The sequence below is a fragment of the Thamnophis elegans genome, chromosome 15 (genome assembly GCF_009769535.1).
Source record: "Thamnophis elegans isolate rThaEle1 chromosome 15, rThaEle1.pri, whole genome shotgun sequence".
Taxonomy (NCBI): Eukaryota; Metazoa; Chordata; class Lepidosauria; order Squamata; family Colubridae; genus Thamnophis; species Thamnophis elegans.
The window spans coordinates 211,255-233,511 of NC_045555.1; the positions used below are offsets into that span (position 1 = coordinate 211,255).

At 55.9% G+C, this 22,257-nt stretch overlaps 3 protein-coding genes across 6 annotated transcripts; 2 read left to right on the plus strand and 1 right to left on the minus strand.

Annotated features, from left to right (window-relative positions):
* Window positions 1-120: 120 nt before the first annotated feature.
* Window positions 121-22,206, minus strand: CDA (cytidine deaminase). Of its 4 annotated transcripts, none has more exons than XM_032231635.1 (7): window positions 22,039-22,206; window positions 17,814-17,904; window positions 4,354-4,489; window positions 2,833-3,010; window positions 2,343-2,454; window positions 2,001-2,058; window positions 121-984 (listed from the first exon to the last, which is right to left on the minus strand). In XM_032231635.1, the coding sequence occupies exons 4-7, from the start codon at window positions 2,993-2,995 to the stop codon at window positions 874-876; spliced, it is 444 nt and encodes a 147-aa protein (XP_032087526.1). In that variant the 5' UTR covers window positions 2,996-3,010; window positions 4,354-4,489; window positions 17,814-17,904; window positions 22,039-22,206; the 3' UTR covers window positions 121-873. The 4 variants fall into 4 exon arrangements, with proteins under 4 accessions (XP_032087526.1, XP_032087524.1, XP_032087523.1 ...); XM_032231633.1 differs by lacking the exons at window positions 17,814-17,904; window positions 22,039-22,206 and adding exons at window positions 4,611-4,728; window positions 4,992-5,450; XM_032231632.1 differs by lacking the exons at window positions 17,814-17,904; window positions 22,039-22,206 and adding exons at window positions 4,611-4,735; window positions 4,992-5,450.
* Window positions 3,118-11,263, plus strand: LOC116518310 (trypsin-like). The gene is made up of 7 exons (XM_032231630.1): window positions 3,118-4,008; window positions 7,095-7,546; window positions 8,230-8,337; window positions 9,895-10,054; window positions 10,279-10,420; window positions 10,675-10,941; window positions 11,101-11,263. The coding sequence occupies exons 2-7, from the start codon at window positions 7,504-7,506 to the stop codon at window positions 11,248-11,250; spliced, it is 870 nt and encodes a 289-aa protein (XP_032087521.1). The 5' UTR covers window positions 3,118-4,008; window positions 7,095-7,503; the 3' UTR covers window positions 11,251-11,263.
* On the plus strand, window positions 14,892-16,617 carry FAM43B (family with sequence similarity 43 member B). The gene has a single exon (XM_032231629.1). The coding sequence runs from the start codon at window positions 15,040-15,042 to the stop codon at window positions 16,135-16,137; it is 1,098 nt and encodes a 365-aa protein (XP_032087520.1). The 5' UTR covers window positions 14,892-15,039; the 3' UTR covers window positions 16,138-16,617.
* Window positions 22,207-22,257: the final 51 nt, after the last annotated feature.

A 22,257-nucleotide genomic window follows, 5' to 3' on the forward strand; every position in this document is an offset into this window, starting at 1 on the left:
ATTCCCTGTCACCAAGAGTGCTTCGTTTGCTGCGGGGTGAAGGCTGTGTGTGCACACACACACGTCCCCAAAACTGGCGTCTTGCTTGGTGTCAAAGCCAATAAGTCCCCAGACTCAGGGTGTGATGCAGAATTATGCTTTTATTTTGGTACCAGGGACCCAGGTTGGGAAAGGCAGCCCAGGGCCAAGATTAAAACCTTACAGCCGTTTTCATAGTCAAGGGATGGTCGCCTTCAACCCTCTGCCCTTCCCCTTAATAAAGCGTTCCTAACAGGTAATATTGATTGGCTATTTGGATTTCAGCTCCCTAAACCTTTACGCTTGTTATTGTTTTTCACCCCATGACACGGGTATCTTGCAAAGTGTGCCAGCCGTGTGGTTTGTGGGTTTTTTCTTATAAACCAGCTATTCTGGTTCCTAATATCCTGGCTAGTGGTTTTCTAAGAGGTAAGGTGGCAACTTCTGCCTCGCTACGAATGTACAGCCCCTCCCTTCCTCTTGCAGGGCAGAATAAAAGAGCCAAGGGTTTTGTCTCAAGGCAGCTCCCCCACCCCCACCCCCACCTGAGATTCAGGCAGACCTTTCTGGGAAAACTGCCTAGAACCAAGCAGGGACTTTTATGAATAAAATGTATATATATATATTTTTAAAAGAGTTCTGGAGACCTTCGAACTGACGCTAACAATCCCGGTTGCTCAGGGAGCAGCTGCTGGGAATGCCAGCCTCCAAAGGGTGCAGCCGCCTCCCTTTTGAGGGGAGGTTTAGGCCTCCGTGGGCTCCGGAGGCTGGGGGGGCCCACCAGGCGTTCAGGGGATCTCGGGCCCTTGGAGGTGGGGAGAAGCCGAGCAGCCGCCCTGCCGTCCTCCTTCCCACCTAGCAGCTCAGGTGCTCCGGCCCGAAAGACAAAGGCAGCAGCTCCTCCAGCGTCTTCTGGATGTAGGTGCCGTCCATCCGGGTCAAGTAGATCGCCCACTCTTGGCCGAACTGGGAAAACGAAATCCACAGGGCTCATGAATCTCAAGACGGTCCTCGACTTACGACCAGGATTGAGGTTAAAATTTCCATTGCTAAGCAGGACAGCTTTTAAGTGAGTTTTGCCCCATTTTATGATCTTCCTTGCCACAGTCGTTAAGTGAGTGACGCAGCTGCCTTCCCCGCCGGCATCCAGCGCTTGCCACAAAGGGACCCCACGGACCCCCGGATGCTCCAACCGTCATAAATATGATCCCCAGGGCCAGGGGGATGCTGCAATGGTGGCGTAAGCGTGAAAAACTCGCTTTTTCCGCTGCTGCTGTTCTGACTTTGAACGTTCACTAAACAAATGCCTGTAACTCAAGGACCGCCTGTGGTTTGTGCTCGGTTACGAAGGGCTTTAGTGGCCTTTCCCAAGCCCAAATCCTAGAGAGGAAGTCCCAGTGGTGAAAGAGCAGGGGCTTCCCCAAAGGGCCCCCTCCCCTCCCTTCCCCCCCCCATTGGCAACACTGGCTCCTCTGCACAAAACCCCACAACCACAACGTTACACACTGGGGAGATGATGACAGAGGGACGCGTTTAGGAGAATTCCCGCCCCTCTGAGCGTCTGCTGGCTCAGAAATGGGTCATCTGTTGCTCAAGAGGGAAGGGTAGAAAAATTTGGAAATAAAATGCAAACTCCGTGACCCCGGGGGCACTTGCCAGCAGCCTTTTGGCCATAGTTTGAAAGCGGTAAACCTAACAAACCTTTGAAGAATTTTACCCTTTGCAAATAAAACCCCCAAAACCTGCTCAGTTTAAGCAAAGATCAGCATTTCTCAGTTGCTGCAGAAGCCAAGCAGATCCCTCTGGAAAGGCCGAACTAAGCCAACGGTTGCAAGAGGAGGTGCCAGGTGGGATGAACAGGACACAAGGGGGGGGGGACTTAACAGGGACATAAAAAAGCACTTCTGGATGAAAGGAAAACAGTTAAAAAAAAAGCAGTTTCTTTGTTTTTTTAGGAGGAAGGCGGGTTAAAGCGTTTTTACCTCTCGGAGGACCTGCCTGCAGGCTCCACACGGAAGGGCGTAGGACTCTCGGCTGTTGCTGTTAAAAGAAGAAGGGAATATAAAATTATCTGGCTGAATCTTGGAAGGGAAGACATCCAAAACTCTGTTAAGGTCAGGCTTGCCTTGGCACCTTTACCCTCTTCGCTCAACTAACCCAGGTTTTGGCTTGGAAAATGAACCAAATCTGCAGCAAACCAAATGACTGGGGTTTGCAGGACCCTCTGAGGCCCCCCACCCCCCCACTCCAAGAGATGCTCCGGGCCTTCCTGGGACTCCACCCTGCTCAGCGGGAAAAGAAGGAGGAGGACGCGGCCCACCTACCAACTGATGGCCATGGCTTGGAATTTGGTGTGGCCTTCGGACACGGCCTTCTGGATGGCCGTTCGCTCGGCACAGACGCCCAGCGGGAAAGAGGCGTTCTCAACGTTGCAACCTGGAAGGGGCGAAAGCGCCATCGAGGGCGTTTTAGAACAGGCTGCGGAAACAGTCGCTAAGCCGGGTCCTCCTGGGCTCAGGCAGCAGCTATGCTGGCTGGGGAATCCAGGATCCCCCCAGGGAGAGCAACGCTTGGCCTGGAGCCCTCCAGACACAGCTAAGCATCTCTTGCCAGCCAGAGCTCCTGCTGCAGCTTTCCCTGATGCCACCGTGGCATCTTGGGCATGAAGAGCAGGGCGGGTGCAGCTGACTCACCCAGCCTCTGCCCTCAGGGCAAAAGGACGGTGAACACTAGGCTTTGCGGGGGGAGGGGGGGCTGCCCCTGTTTTGCTTGCCACCCCCACAAGGCGGGCCATGGGGCTCTCGGCCTCCTCACCTGTGAAGATCTTCCCCTCGGCGGTCAGGAGGGCTGCTCCCACGGGGTACTTGCTGTAGGGGCAGTAGGCGAACCTCTTGGCTTCTTGGCAGGCGGCCAAAAGGCGCTGAAGCCCCTCCGGATGGAGGCCGTCCCTGGGGCTGCCCCGCTGCTCCTGCGCCATGGCCTGGAGCTCCCCCTACCCTCGATGGCACCGGGGGAAGGGAAGGAGACAAGGGGGCGTGAGATTTCCCTCTCCCAGCGTCGGGGCCCCAGCAGCATCGGAGGTGACGGGGCCTCCTGTGGAAAGGGGCCCCCCCTGGCCTGTCAGCGGGGAGCTTCGGCACAGGAGCCCTTCGGTGCCCCCCCAAAGGTTTCCAGCTTCGGTTGGGAATCTTTCTGGAGGGAGGGTCGCCCGCTCTCTGCGCCCCCCTTCACTGGAAGGAAAGTCACCTCTCGTTCGCCTCGCCAAGGCGGTGGGTGGGCATCGTCCCTGGCCGCCTTCTCACCACTCCCCACCCCTGCTGCCAGCCTCCCGGCCCTCCTCAGCCCCCAGCCTCAATTCTGGCTGCTGGAGGACGACAAAAGCAGGGTGGGATTTCTCCCCCGGCTTCTGGGGCTCAGGTAGCCGCCAGGCTTTGCCAACTCAGCCGTAGCGAAAGACCAGCAGCAGCCGTGCCAGAGCTGCCATCCTTCTCCGGATGCCAAGGAGAGCTGGTGGGAGGGCTGAGCTGGCAAATCCCTCCAGGGATTCCCTGCAAGGGGCCGGTGGGGGAAGCGAAGCAGTGGGGCGTGGAAAGGGAGGGGAGGGAGGGGAAGGACCAGTCTTTGCCGCTTCCAAGCAGCTCCGGCCAAGAGGAGCCGGTGAGGGTAGCCGGCCGTGGCCGCAGTGCGCAGGGAGAGAGAGAGACACTGCACCCGCCCAGGTGCCCTGATCTCTCTGCCCAGGCGACTTCCGGGGAGGAGAGGAAGGGCACCGCATCCTCCTTGCTGGGAAGGGCCGGCTGGGCAGGACCAACCCGGCTCTGCTTCGGAGGTTCTGGTGGAGGCTGTAAGAGCCGGCAATATTCCCAGGGCCGTTTGCTCTTCCCTCGGTTAATACATGTAAAAGTAGCCATCCCCAGGCTTCCTCATTAGCCTTTGAAGAAAGGTGGGATTAGCCTGTTAGCCGATAGAGTCACCAATGCAACGTTCCAGGTAACCCTCCCCACACGGGGAGACACCCCCCCCCATTCTCCTCTCTCTGCCTCAGGGCTTCTTCCTGGCTCTCTGCCACCCCTGGATAGAAATGCATTTCTCTACATTCGATATTCCGAATTCGCTCTTTGCTGGACCTGCAGGAATTGGAAGGCCGCCCTGTATCCCTCCATTGGAAAACCAAACACCCCTCCCTCCCTCCCTCCCTCCCCCCCCCGATTTCTCCTGGGTTTATGCAGGACAGGTTTGCTGAGGGGACTCCGGCTAGAAGGGGCCCAGGGCGGTGGAGTCCAGAGTCCCAGCTGGCCTGGCTGAGGGCCATCGGAGGGGCCCCATTCGGCTCACCTCTCTCTTTCCCGCGGGCTCAGGCCGAGTCAGGCTGAAGGGCGATCCCGTCCCCTCTTTCCTAGTTAATGTTCAAGGGATTCCAGAACTGGAACGAGTGACTGTTTAACTGCTCCTGACACGACTCTCTCCTTCCCTACAAGGAAAAAATGTCCCTGTAAAACTTCCCATAAAGTGAAAGGGAGACGGGGGGGGGAAGGCCTGCACGGAAGATGCTTGGCCAAAAACGAAGGAAAATTTCATTTGGCCATGCTGACCTCTATCTTCCCCTGCTCCCCTTCTCCAACTTTGCTTTCATCTACCAACAGTTTCGGCCTTCTGCTATGGTTCTCTTCTCCCAGCCGGCAGCGGCCAATGGCCCGGGCACAGACCTTACTGAGGACTAGAACGGTGAGATATCCCAATTCTGTCACACCTGAGAATCTCAGCCCCTTTCCTTCCCCCGATTTCAGACGGGAGTAACGAAGCGAGTGGCGCTTCCAAAGGCCTGGGTTCCCAAGCCCATCGTGCCCAGCAGGGCAAGAAATACCCTCATTTGAATCCCCGAGGATTGAACCCAGACCCTTCCTCAACCCTCCTCCTGCTCTGAAGGCCTTGGGGAGCCTTTATCCACCCCCCAACCCCCACAACACACACACCTGCTTTCCCAGGCTGAGATCCAGGAGAGGGGGAGAGGGGGGCTTCTCCTTGGCTGCAGGGCCGAGAGCTTCTTCCGTGCCCCCCGTGGCCTCCGATGCTGCTCCCTTCTGAGAGGAGGCTGCGGTTCCCCCCCCCCCCCGTCCACCCTCCGCCTGCCTGCCGTCCCCTCTGAGCAAGGAGGCTGGGACTTCCTTCCCCTCCCGCCTTGCTTCATGCCAACAAATGCCCCGGGCAACAGGAGGAGGAGGGGCTGCCAACCTCGGAGGCGCTTGGGAGTGGTGGCCACTTGTGGCCTTGTGACAAGCCACGTTCATGTGGGAAGCCAGGTCCACTTAAGGACTCCAGAGGTTCCCCTAACAACCACGGAGGGAAAAGGCTGCACAATGAGGGGGGGCCCTCCCAGGCGCCTCCTGCCTCAGCAGGAGGAATTCTGATGGGGGAGGGAAGGGGGGGCCTTCAGTCAAGCACTACCTGCGCGGGAGAGAGGCTCCAGGTACACACACACACAGATGGGGTGTGTGTGCGGAGAGGCAGAATGCGCCCTCCCTGTGAAACTCCCTGGACAGAAGAGCAAGGCAGGTGGGCAGCCACTGAGGGGATTGGAAGCCACCCTGGAGGAGGTCGTCTCTGCCTGACTGGTCTTGAGGCCCCCAGGGCTCTTCTGGGTGGGGGGGCATCAAACGCTGGCTGAGGAGGGGGGAAGCAGGGCAGAGGCATCGGGTGGGTCTCTCTGGAAGGTGGCCCTTCTCCCCTCCTCTCACCCACCCCACGGGGGCTCCTGTTGGGTGCTTTGGGGGGGTCCCTGGCTGTGGGATTCAGGGGGACCCAAATTAAGGAGGGTCAGAAAGCAGGGAGGGGAGGAGGAAAAGGCTGTTTCTGTTGATCAACACATGATAAACCGGCTCCAACCTGCTGCTGAAGTTAGCCGGCACTTCTGGCTTGGTTTTAAATGTTGCGGTCAGCAAGCAGGGACTTGGTTTTGCCCGTCCTGGGAGTGACAAGTGACAGAGGAGCTCCGGGATGCCCAGGGGCCACCAGAGGGGCCACCAGAGGGCGCCGGAGGGGTCTGAGGCAATGGGGGGGGGGCAGATGAAAGCAACTCAGAGAAAAAGGAGATTGGAGGGAGAGGAGTTGGCTTTCTGCCCCCATGAAAGGCCAGTGGGATTAGCTGTGACCCAATTGTTGTCCTCTGCAAAAGAAGGCAAGCCAGAAACAGATCCCTCTCCTTCCTTATCCCGCCCCAAAACCCCAAGGGCCCCTTCAGAGGGCTCCCCTCCCCTCCCTCCCTCCCTCCCTCCCTCCCTCCCTCCCTTCCGCTCTGGGGATCCTTGGCCTAAACCAAGAGAGGTCAAGCCCAGAGCGTGTTTCTTTAGCCAAGATTTATTGTCTCCAGGCGCTGAGCCTCTTTCAAAATCAAACCAAAAGAGGAACCTCGGCTGCTGTGGGGGGGGGGGGTTTCCAGGCTTTTTCTCTTTCTCTGGCCAAAGACTTCGGAAACACCACGCGGGACGCTGGTCCTTTGGGGAGGGGGCTGCTTTCAAATGGCTCCCATGCCCATCCAGAAACTGAGGAGGCCCCACCTCATTCTGGGCTTCCCTGGGTCCTTCCCTGCCTCCAGCTTTCCACAGAGCAGAGGAAGAGAGTCTTTGGAAGGGACCCTGGAGGTCTTCTAGCCCAACCCCCTGCTGGGAGGACTCCAAAGCTGCTGCCAGTCATGAGAGCTGAAGGGTGGCTTCCAAGTGAACCTTTTAAAGTGGGGGTTAAACCCGGGGACCTCCGGTTGGCCCAGACCACTTCAAACCCCTCCCCCCAGTTGCCAGAGGGGCGGTGTGGGGAAAGGCCCTGAGTAGCCCCGGCCTCCCTCGCAGGGTCCTTGTTGTAGGATGGAAAAAAGAGCCGAGGGAAGGATGCGAAGGCTGCCTTCCGCTCCTGCTGAAAAGCCCAGCTCTTACCAGCAAAGAAGGACGCCAGTCGTCAATTTAAGATGGCAGATGTCAATCAATAGTCCTATGAGTTATGCGTGCCCGTTGGCTCCGCCAGAGAACCACCTTGGTGGGGGTGGTCCAGAAAGTCCCACCGTGAGCCTTTCTTCTCATCTCCAGGGCAAAAAGGACCGTTGGAGGCTTTCTCCGAACTCGGAGCAGGTCTGGTCTTGACAAGGGGGCCATCCCTTTTCAGGCTGTGCACCATTGGTTCTGCTGCCTGCCGGCAGATGCTCCCTTCTCCATGCCAAGCAGGGATGCCGGGGCCTCCGGGATGCCATCGAGCCTGCCGAGAAACCTGAGCTTGGCCCGAGTGGAGGGCACAGCCCAGGAAGGAAGCTGAGACGGCCAGGGGGAAGATGCCAGGCAGGTGCTGGTGCCCTGAAGGACCTCGAGGACAGTGGACCATTGACGGGGCTCCTGGGATGGGGGTCGTTATGGCAACGGAAAGAAGAGCCGGGACGGAGAAGAGAGGGACGGTTTGGGCATCCCCCTCTCCTTCAGCAGATGCTTCCAGAAGGAAGGTGGGATGCGTCCAGGGCTTCTGCTTTCGCTCCTCTTCTCCTTGAGCGGTGAGTCCTTCCTCCCAGAGGGGCTTACACCCTTGTTCCCCCTTCACAAGACCCTCCTAGGGCACCCACCAGGAAGCCTCTTGGCCTTTTGGGGGGCTTGCTTTGGTCCGGCAAAAGGAAAGGGCTTTTCCTTTGGGGCTTAGGAATTTCTCCCCCCCCCCTTTTTTTTTGTATAGCTAATTAGGTTTATTTTATAAATGAGGTGTAATCACTGGGTGATTAGTCCAAGTCTTTCTCTCCTCTAACCTGTCCTTTTTTTCTCTTGTTAAACAATTGGAAATTCACCCCTTAACTACAGCCAGGGGGAGAAAATAGGCTGTGATCCATCTTCCCCATATTCGTACATCAAGATAAACAGAAGTTTAATGGGTAATTCCAGGCGGTTAAATGTGGTCTTTACTGAGGTTATTATCTCTCTGTATTTAAAAACCTTTTTAAAGGACTGTTTATATCACGTGTTAAGAATATGCCTCCTTCCTTCCTTCCTTCCTTCCTTCCTTCCTTCCTTCCTTCTTTCTTTCCATGGGGAGATACAAAGAATTAAAAAAATCTGCAAATCTTCCTTCTGGATTTCCTTTTGGGAGCTCCGGAGAGACGGTGCCAGGTGGAAGGGACCAAGGGAAACGGTGAATTCCATCCATCCGTAGGTCAACCAGGGGCTTCAGCCGTACCTTTTCCTACAGCAGCTCCATGGAGTGGGTCAGAAACCGGGGCAGCCAAACAGGATTCAGTGCGGGACCCCCACACGGGACCCCCTTCTGCCAGTGATGGAGGCGGACAGGAATGGCCAGGTATGAATCCAGTGGCATCTGGAGACTCCAGCCAACGGAGTGGACTGGTCTGTATGGTGAATTACGAAAAAGGGGGAACATTTCCTCATTTTGACCACAAATGTTGTCGAAGAAAAAGGAAGCCGTCTGCCCACCTAAATTAAGGAAAAGGCCATTTTCCTTCAGTTTTCCCTTGGGCCCCCATCAGACAGGACTCCCGCCAAGTGGAATCAATGGGGAAGCCCACTTTAGATTTAATGCTGGCTTTCTGCTGAGTTGTTTGAAGTTGGGGGGGGGGGGGGGCGTGTAAATCTTGGGTGGGAGAGAAAAAGAAGAAGAAAAATCTTCCCATCTTCATTTGCTACCCGAAATCCTTCCGTAGATGGCACTCGCTCAGAAATGTGTTCCTACTTCAATCCCAGCTTTAATAAAAATGGGATCATTAATGTCGTACAGATAAATGATGAATTGTTTAATGACAAATAGCCCTCGGGGGGGGGGGGGGGGCTTTTAGTTAACTTCTGGGCCTCCCACTCACCACCAGACCCAGGAAAGAAGCTTGAGAATGGAGCCTCCCTTCCCCCCCCCCCTCCTAGGAAAGATCAAGAGGAAACTAATAATAAAAGCAACATCCTGCTGGGGAGCACGACTGTAACACTACAGACAATTGCTTAATTGTTTGTGAGGAGACTGTCAAGAAGCTCAGGAAGTGCTGGGAGGAAGGTGGCTGGCAATTAAAGGGCCCAGGCAGCTCCAGGTTGCAAAGTTGTCAGAAGGGCTAGAAACATTGGGGGGGAGCAGCTCTGGATGCATAAATGGATGCGCGTGTATCTCCTGGGCAAGAAATATCAGGAGTAGCCAAAAAAAAGGTTGCTCTGTGGGGAGGGGCGAGAGAAGGAAGGGAGGAGAGAAAGAGAAAAGGAAGGAAGGAAGGAGGGAGAGAGAGAGAGAGAAAAAAAAATAGAAAGGCTTTAGTAGAAGAAAAGGTTTAATGTAATACACCTTCTGTGTGAATCCCATGGATTTAATGCAGCCACCAACTGGTTTGTATAGATGCAGCTAATGTGGGGGTTTGCCATTGGGGTCAACCACACCACAGCATCCTTTTGGAAAGGGCCAGAGAGCAGCAGAAGTGACCAGTGCCTTAAAACAGCCCAAAAGTAAAAGCGCATTCCCCATTTCAACCTGAAAAGGAGACGGTTGCAGACATCACAGCAGGAAGATTTCCACAATAAACTGCCCGGCACATAAAAACGTGTAGACGTTGCCTGTAAAACAAAACCCGCCAGCTGAACTTCCTTCCAGAGTAGATAGAAAATAATTTTTATTGCATTTCTGTTCATGGAAGATGGTGAATTGGTGCGCAAGATTCAAATCTGCCGAATGGAGCCCCAGAGCGCCAGAAATGGGCCGGATCAGGGGAATAATCCCCATTGAAGGAATGGCATTAACTGGGGAGGGGGCCGTAGGGACTAGGGAGGGCTTGTCAACTGCTCTGGGGCTGGGAATGATGGGGCCAGCAGCGTCCCCTTAGAGATGGTCGGTTCTGGACTGCTGACCGTCTCCCCTTCCCCGCAGACCGAGAGATGGACTCCCCCCGCATCATCGGGGGCTACGTTATGGCCCCCCACTCCTCCAAGTACTTGGTGTCTCTGAAGAGGAAGAGCGGCTTCCATTTCTGCGGGGGGGCGCTGGTCAGCCGCCGCTGGGTCTTGACCGCTGCCCACTGCAAGAGCGGGTAAGGAGGAGGCCCCCCGGCCCTTGTGCAGGTGGTCCTTGACTTACGACCACAATTCAGCCCAGCATTTTGCTTGCTCAGTGAGACAGTTGTTAAGCGAGTTTGGCTGGCTATGAAGTCTTAAAGAAGCCTCTAGTTGGCGTGGCTATCGGCCCCCTCCTCCCTTCCCCTCGGCCCCTGCCCTCCTCTGGCCCCCTGCCCCAGACCACCCGCCTTTCTTGCAGAGGGAACCAGATGCTGATTGTGGCCGGGGAATATTCATTGTCCACTTTGGAGGGTACCGAGCAGGTCTTCCGGCCGGCCCGCCTGGTGGTCCATCCGGAATACAGCGCCTCTTCGAAGAACGCGGACATCATGCTGATCAAGGTGGGCCCAACCCCTTGGTTGGGGGGCTCGGCTCTCAGGGGGAGGAGAGCCATTTGGGGGGGGGGGAGAGAGGGAGCCGATGCTCCAGTGGGGAATTCTTGGGGGGGAGGAGGGGGGGCGTTTCATGGGAGTTCAGCCTGGCAGACCCTGCAGTGCCCCCAAAGCTGGCAGGGCCCCTTGGGGGAACAAGTGGGGGCGCTTCCTTGCCCCCTGACCCCAGCCCCCCACTCAGGGTCTCTGCTCTCCCCCACCAGCTGAGCCGGCCGGTGGCCTACAGCCCCTTCATCTCCATCGTGCCGGTCCCTCGCCAAGGGGCAAAGGTTCGGGCCGGCCGCTTCTGCCAGGTCTCCGGCTGGGGCTACACCACGCCTGTCGGGGGCAGGGCATCGGACACCCTGCGCGGCGTCCGGCTGCCCCTCGTCTCCCCCTGCAAGTGCAACAGCTCCGCTTCGTACGCCGGCTACATCACCAAGAACATGATCTGTGCCGGATTTGGGCAGGGAGGAAAAGACGCCTGCCAGGTACAGGAGATCTTGCGGGGGGGTGGTGGTGGCCCCCAACCTGGTTCCAGAAAGTGGCCGGACTGTCCCTTTTTTCAGGGGGGGGAGAGGAGGATTCCTTGGAGAGTCTGTGGGTTGTTGATGAATCTCCTGACTCCTCTCTCCCCTCCTCCTCCCCAGGGTGACTCCGGGGGTCCCCTGGTGTGTGACGGGCGTGTGTTTGGCATCGTTTCCTGGGGCCACAGCTGCGCCAGCCCTGGCTACCCTGGGGTCTACACAGCCGTGGCCAACTTCCAGAAGTGGATCTACAAGACCATTCTCCAGAAATAAGGGCTGCCTTCGGGGGGGGGGGGGGATGCCGCTCACGCTCCTTTGGGGGGGGGAGGGCTGGAGAGCCTGGCAGTGGCTGTGGGTTTTTCCCTATGAGGGGGGGGCAGGAAGGGCCGTGTTCTCCTTCTGCCTTGGATCTCTCGGGCTCCAGTCCCGTGACTCTCAAGGGGAAACTGGCCCACGGGGGGCTGGAAGCTCCCTGCCAGAGATCCCGTTTGCCCTCCCCTGCCAAGTGCCCATCATCCCCTCCCCGGCCCTCTCCGTGTTCTCTTCTGAAGAAGCCCAGAGAAGACCTGGGGCTGAGCCCCCCCACCCCCTAGACCCCCGGCCTCCTCTCAGTCGCAGTTCTGCAATGACGGGCAACAACTTTAAGAAAACTGTTGTAGGTTGTATGTATTCAGCACAACCGGAAGCTGTACAGACCCCAAAATAAAACACATCTGCCAAAGAGAGAGAGAGAGAGAGAGAGAGAGAGAGAGGGGGGAGGTGCCACAGGGATAAATCCTGATGTTACTGGAAGCTTCTCTCAGCTTTTTTGAAGCTGAACACCTAACAGGGATGGCATTTGTCAAGCTGGAACGAAAAGGCTTGCCACACAGACACACACACACACTGCTCTGAATCTGTATTCTGAGCTCCAGAGGTGTTTTTGTTTCCCTTCCCTTTCCTCCACTCCCCACTTCCTTCCTTCCTTCCTTCCTTCCCTCCCTCCTCCATATTCCTTCTTCCCTCCTGACCTCCCTCCCTCCCCTTTCCCTCCCTCTGTTTTCCTGCATTTCTTTTTTATTCGGGGTGCCAGCAATGACGCAGACCAGGAGCTGTTCTTGATTTTTGCAGCCGGCTCCTCCTGCAGAGAGCGGGAGGGTGGGAGTCTCAGGCTCCGCGGCCCCCAAGGGAGGAGGAGGGCCTGGCTGCCTTCCGTTTAACACAATCCACATGTGACGGTGATGCAGGCATTACGAAAACCCACTCATTGATGGCAGCCTGGAGAGCCGGGTTGCTAAGAGACGGAGCCCAGCTCATCTGGGGGCACAAGAGGCCCGAATCCTCCTGCCACGCAAGGGATGGGGGCTGCGGGTGTGTGTGTGTGTATGTGCGCATGTACACAAGGGAGGGCTGATCAAAACGTCACACCGAAACATCATTTGTTGAGCAATGGCTTTCTAAGTGAACCACAACTGGCTGGACTCACACACATTTCCGGAAGTGAGAGAGCCTGTCAGATGGTTAGCCCCACAGGTGACCTAACCCAGCCACCCAAACATCACCCCAAAATCTGAAGTCCCCCCTTCTCTCATAGCCAAATTGCCTTCCTGTTAGATGAAGATAAAGGCAGAGAATCCAAGCTGAACTCCCACTCCTTCCATCACCAGCCTCCACATAACAGAATGACAGAGCTAAAAAGGGACCCTGGAGGTCTTCTAGTCCAACTCCCCCCCCCCGCTTCAGGCAGGAAACCCCATTTACCGTTTCAGATAAAAACCTGCCCAATCTCTATGCTGAGGTTTCCCTGCAGCCTCCTCTGGGCTTAGCATAAGTCGAGTCAGCCTCATTTCATTAAGCAGCGGCCTCCCCCAATCATAGTTCCAGGCTTTGGCTGTTCCCTGTTCTCCTCGTGGGTGGGGTGCAGCCCTTAGGGGACCCTCTGAGGATCAGAAATAAGGGGCTGCATGTCCCAAATATCTGGGACGCCCTAACGAGGGCCTCGAAGAAGCTGGCTCTAGCCCTGGAGTTCCCAGCCTTTTTTGGGCCATGAAGCATCTCTAAAATCCTGACGCCCCTCCCCCCCAACATATAATTCTTACTTTACTCAAAAAGGGAACTCTGCTCACGCGGAGGAAGCCTCAAAGGTCATTTGTGCTCTGGCCGAAAGGGAGGAGAATTGGAGCACCAGCAGCCTGGACAGCTACTGTGGGGAGCTGTTCCTTCAGCACCTCCCTCCCTTCCTGCCACCCACCCACCCACCCACTGCCCCCTTAAGGAGCCAGGCAGGCGACCCCCAATAGCCCCACCCCCTTGCAGGGAACTGACGACTTAAATACCCCCTCCCTCCCTCCCCCATTCCTGAAGCCCCCCAATTTCCACACGCCTGAGAACCCCAGAAGATCCACACACCCCACCAGAGATGGGTCTGGATTACAAAGAGCCTCTGCTTTATGTCTCCATGTTATGCCCACTGCATGCTATTTGCATCGATCTCTTCAAAGGAACCACATTTGAGGGTTTCCAAAGGATGGACAGGCGCCAGAATCCCTTATGCCGCAATTTACCAAAAAGGGGGGAAAAATCTGAACCTGAAATTTGGAAAGATGAGGCACGATTCAGATGGGAAACATCTCCTCTGGAAGGCTGGGATGAGTCTTCCTCTGGGGCAAACCCCCCCCCCCCCATGCTCCCCTGCTTATCCTGGTTATGGGGGCAGACCACCCTTGCCTCCCAAAGGGAGCTTGTGGTCAGGGTCCCCTCTGCTGAGCTGCTCACTGTCTGTACTTCCCCCCCCCCCACAGCTCCCCCCACCCCCAGAGGCTTTGGGTGCGTTCAGATCCTCCAATCTGATAAACAGATCCATTCATCCTCCAGATGCGCCCCTCCCTGGATCTCTCCTTTTCCGCTTCCAGGATCCACACAAGCCACCAGCTCCTTCCTCCTGAGGAAGAGGAGGAGGAGGAGGAGGAGGAGGAGGAGGAGGAGGAAGCAACGTCATGGCAACCATCCATACAGACATATCAAATCTGTCAGATTCAGCCTCTTTCATTTTCTTGCTTTTGAGAAAATATCAAATTTGTTTTTCCTTGCTTCTTTCTTCCTTCCTTTCTTTCCTTCCTTCTTTTTCTTTTTTTCCTTCCCTTCCTTCTTTCTCTTTCCTTCCTTCTTTCTCCTTCTTTCTTTCCCTCCCTCTCTTCCTTTTTTTAGTGAAAATCTTCATTGGACACCCCCCAAGGAGTTCATGCCATCTTCCCCTTTCTAACTGAATTCACAAAGAATTGAAAGGGGGGGGGGAACCAGCCCACCACTATTTTCAGCTTTAAAATCCACCTGGAAGAATTAGCTGGTTTTGGGGGGGGGAGTTGTAACCCACCTACCCACAAAATAAGTAAGAAGGAAAGGTTGGGGGGAGGGGTTGCCATATACAGCTGCTAAGCTTGTGGGCATCTAAGGCCCCTATTTTCTGGGGGTCCAAAGTTCGTCTTCCCATCTGCCCAGATGAAAGGACAGGAGCAGAGTAGATACGGGGCTGGGCAATTTGAAGCTAATGGCCAGCGAGGCTTCCATCTCCAGATTAAGGCCGAGACGGGGCACCAGATTAAATTCTGGCGGGGCCACTTTAGAGGCCAAGGACGATCAGAACCGAAGGGGAAGCGGGGCGGGGGGGGGGGCTCCCTCAGCAGCCTCTCTCCATCAAAAGGGAGGGATTGGCCCCTCCGTCTTCCGGGCTCTATGGATGGAAAAGGCCGCCAGGCGATGCGACCGCGGACGCTTTTAGGGGACCCCCGACCCGCCGCCGGCTCTTTCATCGCCCCCCCTCCCATTCCGGAGCTGCCCGGCGGCCCCTTTGCGCAACCCGGACCCCCCCCCTCGTGCGCGCGGACACGGGGGCGGAGGGGGGGGCGAAGGAGGGGGAGCCGCGCAGGGCCGGCGCGCGCCCGGGGCGGGCTGGGAGGCGGAGCAGGATCATCGCCGTGCCTGCCGCTTCTCCTCCTTCGGCCGCGGCTGCTGCTGCTGCTCGGGCGATCGCGGCGGCGGAGGAGCCCAGCTGAGCCGGGGCCGGGGCGCCGGTGGTGGTCGGCCATGGCGGCGGCGCTGCTGCCCTGGCGGCGGGACAAGTGGGTGCTGGTGGGGCCGGAGGAGCGGAAGCGGCCGGGGAAGGGCTGGGCGCCGCGGCTGAGCTGCGCCTCGCTGCTGGCCTCGCTGCTGGGCTGGTGGCCGGAGCTGTGGGCGGCGGGGGCGCTGGGCGGGCTGTTCCGCGGCCGGCGCCGGACGGCGCAGCTGAACGCCGAGGAGCCCACCTTCCGCGTCTGCTACCTGGGCAACGCGGCCACCCTGCAGGCCAAGGGCGAGGGCTGCGCCGAGGCGGCGGTGGAGAAGCTCTGGGCGCGCAGCCAGGCCGGCCAGCGCGGCGCCCGCATGCAGCTCAGCCTGGGCCCGCAGGGGCTCCACCTGCGCCCGGCCAGCGCCGCCAAGGAAAGCCGCCGGCCCGGCCACGCCTACCTGCTGCACCGCATCACCTTCTGCGGGGCCGACCGGCGCCACCCGCGCGTCCTGGCCTGGGTCTACCGGCACCAGGTGAAGAACAAGGCGGTGGCGCTGCGCTGCCACGCCGTGCTGCTCTCCCGGGCCGAGAAGGCGCAGGCGGCCGCCCGGCTCCTCTTCCAGACCTCGGCCGCCGCCTTCAACGAGTTCAAGCGGCTGCAGCGGCGGAGCGACTCGCGGCGGCTCCAGCGGCAGCTGCTGGGGGAGGCGGTGGTCCCGCTGGCGCCCCTCCGCCGGCTGCTCAACGCCAAGTGCCCCTACCGGCCGCCCCCGGAGCGAGGCCGCAACGCCCCCCGGCTCAGCTCCATCCAGGAGGAGGAGGAGGAGGAGGAAGGGGAGAAGGAGAAGAGGAAGAACGAGCGGCCCGCCTTCTGCACGCCCACCCGGGCCACCCACGACTGGCTGGCCACCCGCACCACCGTCCTCTGTGCCATCGGCAGCCTCGGCCCGACCAGCCCGGCCGGCCACCCCTGCGGCCCCCTTCTTCCCGACGCCAAGATGACCAGGGGCCTGGAGCGGCCGGAGATTCAGACTTTGGTGCGGGAATTCCAGTTCTGCAGCTTGCGAGGTGCGCTGCCGGTGGGGGAGGCGGCCTCCTGGACACCTAGCCGGCAGCTCCCTTGCCTCTCCCGCTAGGAGGGCCCAAGCCATAGTTTTTAAAGTTTTAAATTCCTGGAGATTTGGGCAGGAGAGACCAGTTTGGGGGGGGGGGGGGCTTCCATGCTGTTCCCTCCTGGCAACAGATCCAGAGTTTGACAATCGAGACCCAACCCTCCTCCCCCAATGCTTGTCCACTGTGTTCCACCGTCTGTCCAGCCTCACATTATCGCAGCTTTTTCTGGCTTGGTGAGAAACAACCAAAAGCTTTGCGTCCTTTTCTGTGGATTTTGGAGAGTGGCAGAAGAAGGAAGCCCCTGTGAGCTGGTGCTCAGCAGGATGGGACTCTTGGTACATTGGGGGGAGGGGGGCAGTTTTTGCATATTTGGTGGCCTTGAGGAGGGAGAGAGGATGGTGTTTGTACTTGCTGAACTACAAAAAATGTGGGGGGGGGGGAGGGAGGGAGAAACGCCTTTAAATAAACTCTCTCTGGGTATCTGCAGAGGTTGGTTAGTACGGAAACCACATTTTGCATTTCTTTTATCTTGGTTCCCACCAGTTTGGAGGTCAAAATTGTGCAGGTGGGGAGGAGGGTTAAATAGAGACGGCAGGGGGCTTCCTCTCTTGCCCCCAAACCAAGAAAATTGGTTCCCAACTCAGGAATAGCCCCCCCCCCCAAATCGATGGATCTGGTCAGGCCCCACTGATTTCTGTAGGTCAGTAACGGGCATGGCTTGGTCTCCCAGAGGTATGGGGCAGAACAGAGGGTGGGCTGGAACAGGACGGGGGGCGTTTCGCTTGGCAAAGGTTCTGGATGCAAAATATTTGCTTCTCTCAGTGGAGGAAAAAAAGGGGTCAACCAAGAGCTCATCTGCGTGTTCAGCCTGTAAACTGAATTATGGCTGGAAGTCTGGCTGTGCCTGTGCTGCCAATTCCCCCCTGGCACGGATCCATTCCCTGGGGCAGCAAAGGGTAGGCACATCCTTGGACAAGAAGCTGCGAGGGACACAGGATGACTGAATGTGTGACTAAGTTCCTAGTCCTCATGCTTTCAAAACCACGTAGGCACTTGACGAAAACCAGGGATAAAGGCGGCAAGGGACGAGCCAGTCGGCAGCTGGTTCTCTCCTGGCACAGAAGCTCTCCTGCCAGCTTCCCCACCCATTATTCTGTGTAACAGAATGACAAAGTTGGAAGGGACCTTGGAGGTCTTCTAGTCCAACCCCTGCTCAAGCAGGAATCCATTTCAGACAATAGGGGGGTCCAGGACGTTGGCCGAGGCCCTTCTGCCCCCTTCCTTCTGCCCAAAGCACAGGGCAGGTTGCTGCCTCGCTTGGTAAGGGTCTCCCTGGATCTGCTGTAGCCTGGCACGGAGCCCCCCCCTGGGCTTGGCATCACCAAGATAGTTTTGCCACAGTTGCGCTGCCTAACTGCAGACCCTGACAAAGGATGGGGCGAGAGGGAGGGGGGGTGTAAACGCAGGACTGGACCCTCAGACAACCCGAACCCCCATTTTAAGGAGCACTGAATCGGGGGAGAATGCTGGGGGTGCTGTCATTTGACCCACAGCTGGTTACACAACTGGGCTCTTCTTCCTCAAACCTCTTTCAAGACCGAAAGGAATTCTGAGGCTGCCAGAGGCTCTTTCCCTGCTGCGACCAGAACCTGGATTTTAGCAGGAATTTTGCATATAAAACAATGAGAGTTTTCAGTACCTTTGATTTCCGATGTTCTTTTGGGAGGAAGGTCAAAACGCCACATCTTTCCTTCTTTCCACTACGCCAGGGACAGGCAGAACCTTGTTACCTATTTTTAACAACAATAACAACAACAACAAAAGAGAAGTTAAACACCAGAATCAGCTATCCTGAGACGTCAGCTGTCGCTTTGGTTAATTTTGGGAGAATATTGGTAGTTATATAGCAGAGGGGTCTCCAAATTTGGCCACTTGAAGACGTGTGAACCTCAACTCCCAGAATTCCCCAGGCAGCCACGGAGACCCCTCTGCTACATAGCACCAAATTATACCGTTCCCCCCCAAAATAAGACAGGGTCTTATTTTCTTTTGGCCCCTGAAATAAGCGCTTGGCCTTATGTTCGGGGAGGTCTTACTATTTTTGAGGTGTGGGAGGCAGTGAGGGTGGTCACCTCATGGCTGCTGCTGCTGCTGCTGTGTTGCAATATTTTCGGGGAGGGCTTATTTTTTGGGGAAAGAGGGTAAATGAAAGAAACTGGGGAGGAAACCAGCTTGCCTTTAACCCTGAATTCTGAAAGTGGTGAGTTATTTATAAAAAAATAAAAATGGGATTTGAAAAAATTAAAATTTTAAAAAACAAATAAGTGATCAGCTGAGTGAGGTAGAGGAAGTTTCCCGAAGCCCAGAAAGGCCAAATGGGACAGTCCCACTCAGAAAAATTGCCCATCCCGAGTTTCAGTTAAATAGAGGGATGATGCCTCCACTCCCCATGTGAAGGTAAACGGTTTTCTTGAGAAAGTTCCATTTCAGGGGGATCTGAGTTTGTTGAGTCAAGAATCTTAGCCTTAAGCGTAGAATTCGAACACAGGCTTGCGTGGGGCGATTGAAACTCGGGAAAAGAACCCAAAGCTTGTTGGGCCACCTGTGACAATTTCTGATACAACAGAAATAAATCAAAGTACCCCCAAACAATGGCCAGAAAGAGATGCATACGTGGGGGGTGGGGGTGGACTAGAGCAGTGTTTCTCAACCTTGGCCACTTGAAGATGTCCGGACTTCAACTCCCAGAATTCCCCAGCCAGCATTCGCTGGCTGGGGAATTCTGGGAGTTGAAGTCCGGACATCTTCAAGTTGCTAAGGTTGAGAAACACTGGACTAGAGGACCTCCAAGGTCCCTTCATTTGTTCTATTTTGCTCTGTTTGGGGGTGCATAAAAGTCCCATCATCCCCAGCCGTGCTGGAAGAGACCAGGGGGGGGGAAGGGTTGCATTTAACGATGATGGAAGAGAAGGATGAAAAAGTCCCTCGTTTTGCTTCCGGGATTAATTAGGACAGAGCCTTTGCTTGCAGGACGGAAATCGGCTTCTGTGTCTCGCAAAGGCTGCCCCCCTTCTGAGAAAAATCACAGCGTCTCAACCGTGCCTGAGCCCAACCACAGAGTGGCACCGCCAGTCACTGCCTGCTCACCCGGGCTCGGCCTTCCCTTTCCTTCGCGTAAAGATGTAACCTTAAAAAAATTAAATGGGAAGCCAGGGTATTGCAGAAGCCAGGGCCAGGGCCCCATTTATTCCCAGCGCCAGGGAAGGAAAATGAGTCTGGGGCTTGGGAAAGAGTGAAATGGGGGAGGGGGAGGGATGTAAGACTCACATTTCAAGCCTCCCCCCCCCCCCGCTCTGTGCTTGGGATGGCTGGGGCTTGGCCCCAAAGGAGCCCCTGCTTCAAATGCCACTAAGATCTGCCTCCCTGGGGCTTGCAGAAATGGGAGCTGGCCTGGGGGGGGGGGCACTGGGGTGGAAGTGGAGGGTGGATTTCCACTCCCAGGACACGGGGCCTTTGGGGAGCACACAGCCAGGACTAGCAACTTGGGAGGACAGGCTGAATATTTCTATGCAACGAAAACATATCCGCCTGTGCTCACGTATCGTCCTTTTAATTCTGCTGTTATATAAAGTCAGACGTGCATAGAGGGAGAGAGAGAGAGATGCTTTGGTAGATGAAAGGGTGGCATTATTTTTAGATCTTCTCTCCACTGCCATGGCAATTCATTTCTAGAAAAATCTTGACAGATGAAGCAGGTGGAGTGGGGGGGAGAGAGGCGAGAGAGGGTGGCCATGGCAACCGGCTCACTTTGATTTTAATTTTTTTTAAAACCGGGCCAGCCGATTCCTTGGCGCTGCACCGTTCTCTCAGCCTTCTGCCAAAAATCAGATTTTGCCTCCCTTCCTGTTCATCATCCTCCGCTGACTTTGAAATGCAAGGATTTTAGCCAAGCGGCCTTTTTTCCAAAAGAAAAAAAAAATTTTTTTCTTCCCAAAGGGTTTATTTGGAGGGAGGTTGAGGGGGGGGGGGTAGGAATCTTCCTCTCAATGGCTCAAGTGACTCCATTCCTCCCATCCTCCCTCTTCGGTTCAACTTCTTCTACACATCTGCCAGTTCTGTTCTTCTTCTCTCCCTGGGCTGCCAAATACTTCCTGGCACCCTGGCAAAATGTGGACGGAAGAGCCGATCTTGGTGCTACTATTGTGCTAAAGTGCCATTTCTTGCATTATGGGACTGTTTTGTCTTTTGGGGATGAATTTTATCCGTTCCTCCCCCCCCCCCCCCCAGCTCCAAAGAAAACCTCCCAAGTTGCCAGTGGATTCTGGAGCAGCTCTTGGTGCCACATTGGTTTGATCGCTGCAGAACCTCTGGACAGATCCAATGCAGTAATCGGGAGACGGTCATAATCAGCCCAGCTAACACAGTTAGCAAAGCTTCAACTAAAACAAGCCCCCCCCCCCCCGGTTAACTGGATGGGGGTGCTGCTGGCCTTTCCAGATGCTGAGAGGCCAGGAGGGCTACAGGGGGTCCTTGGTGCTCTCTGAGCTCGGTTCTTTTCTTCCAGATGTTTCGTTACCCAAAATAGGTGACATCGACAGTGCTAGAGGAGGGGGAGAGGGGGGAGAGGACTGTGGGGGTCCTTGGTGCTCCCTGAGCCTGGTTCTTTTCTTCCAGATGTTTCATTGCCCAATTAGATAACACCATCAGTGCCGGAAGGGTTTGCTCTCTGTCACCACCTAGTTGGATCATGAAACGTCTGCAAGAAAACCACCAAGCCCAGAGATTCCCTCATTTGAACCCTGAGCCACAAACACTCTCTTTTATTGGGGTAACTACATCATGCAAACCTAAAAGCCTTTCCTTTCACAGCTTGCTGAGGACATAACTCTGCAGTTTGGGGCTTGCCCCCTTTCCAGAAGGTCCACCAAAGGGCTTTGGAGGGATGCAAACACCGCGTAGAAGCCAGTAGACCCCCCCCCCCCGCTCCTGCAGCATTAGGTGGAGGGGGCTGGGTTTGGACTACTGGGTCCGGGTGCCCCTAGGGGTCAGTCAGGGTCCCCCAATGGGACTGGCTCCCCAAGGCCAGGCAAGGGAAGGGGCCGACTCTTCCTTGCTTTGGACCTGGAAGGGAAAGTGGAAGCCTTCTCCCTCCCTCCCCTTAGAGTCTCTAAGCTACGTGGGGGGCCCTTGTGCACAGCCCCCCCTCCCTCTCCCCCTCCTCCCAAAGAGCTCAGCCCTCCAACCTCTCCACTCCAGGAAGCTGCGGAGACCCCTGAGGGACCCTCGAACTCTCCCTGTGCTTGAAACACCACCGTGGGGCAAGAGATGCGGGGAGGGTCCCACTTCCCACAACCTGATGGTTGTGGTGGGGAAAAGAGGAGGGAGGGAGGAGGATTGGATGCTGTTCGCCACCTTGGGCTACTCCTCATAACAAAGGTGGGAGGGACAGACAGATGGACGGGTAGGGGGATGGATAGATAGATAATTTAGATAGATAGATAGATAGATAGATAATTTAGATGGATAGATAATTTAGATAGATAATTTAAATAGATATAGATAGATAGATAATTTAGATATATAGATATATAGATAGATATATAGATATATAGATAGATAATTTAGATAGATAGATAATTTAGATAGATTTTAGATACATAGATAATTTAGATAGATAATTTAGATATATAGATATATAGATAGATAGATTTAGATAGATATAGATAGATAGATAGATATAGATAATTTAGATAGATATATAATATATTTAGATAGATATAGAGATAAATATATAACTAGATATATAGATACACTTATAATAATTTATAGTTCATGAAGTAACCCCCCCTCCCACTCAAGCTGAGATAGAGGCCAATGGGCACCTTGGGCGGGAAAGGCCCTCCCCCCCCCCCAGCCTGGCCTACCCAGCAGGGCTGTTGGGAAGCGAGGGGGGGTGTTTTCCACGGGGGGGGGACTTCCACTCCGCCCCCCCCCCCCCAATTTAGTCTCGTAGACCGACGCCGCCTCTTTTCTTCTCTCTGCCCTCCAAGTTCCCTCAGGGCGAGGGCCAGAGCGGCCCAGGCTCCCGCATGCGCGCAGGAACGAAACCCGGTTGTCCTCTATGGCGAGGCGGAGGCTCTCTC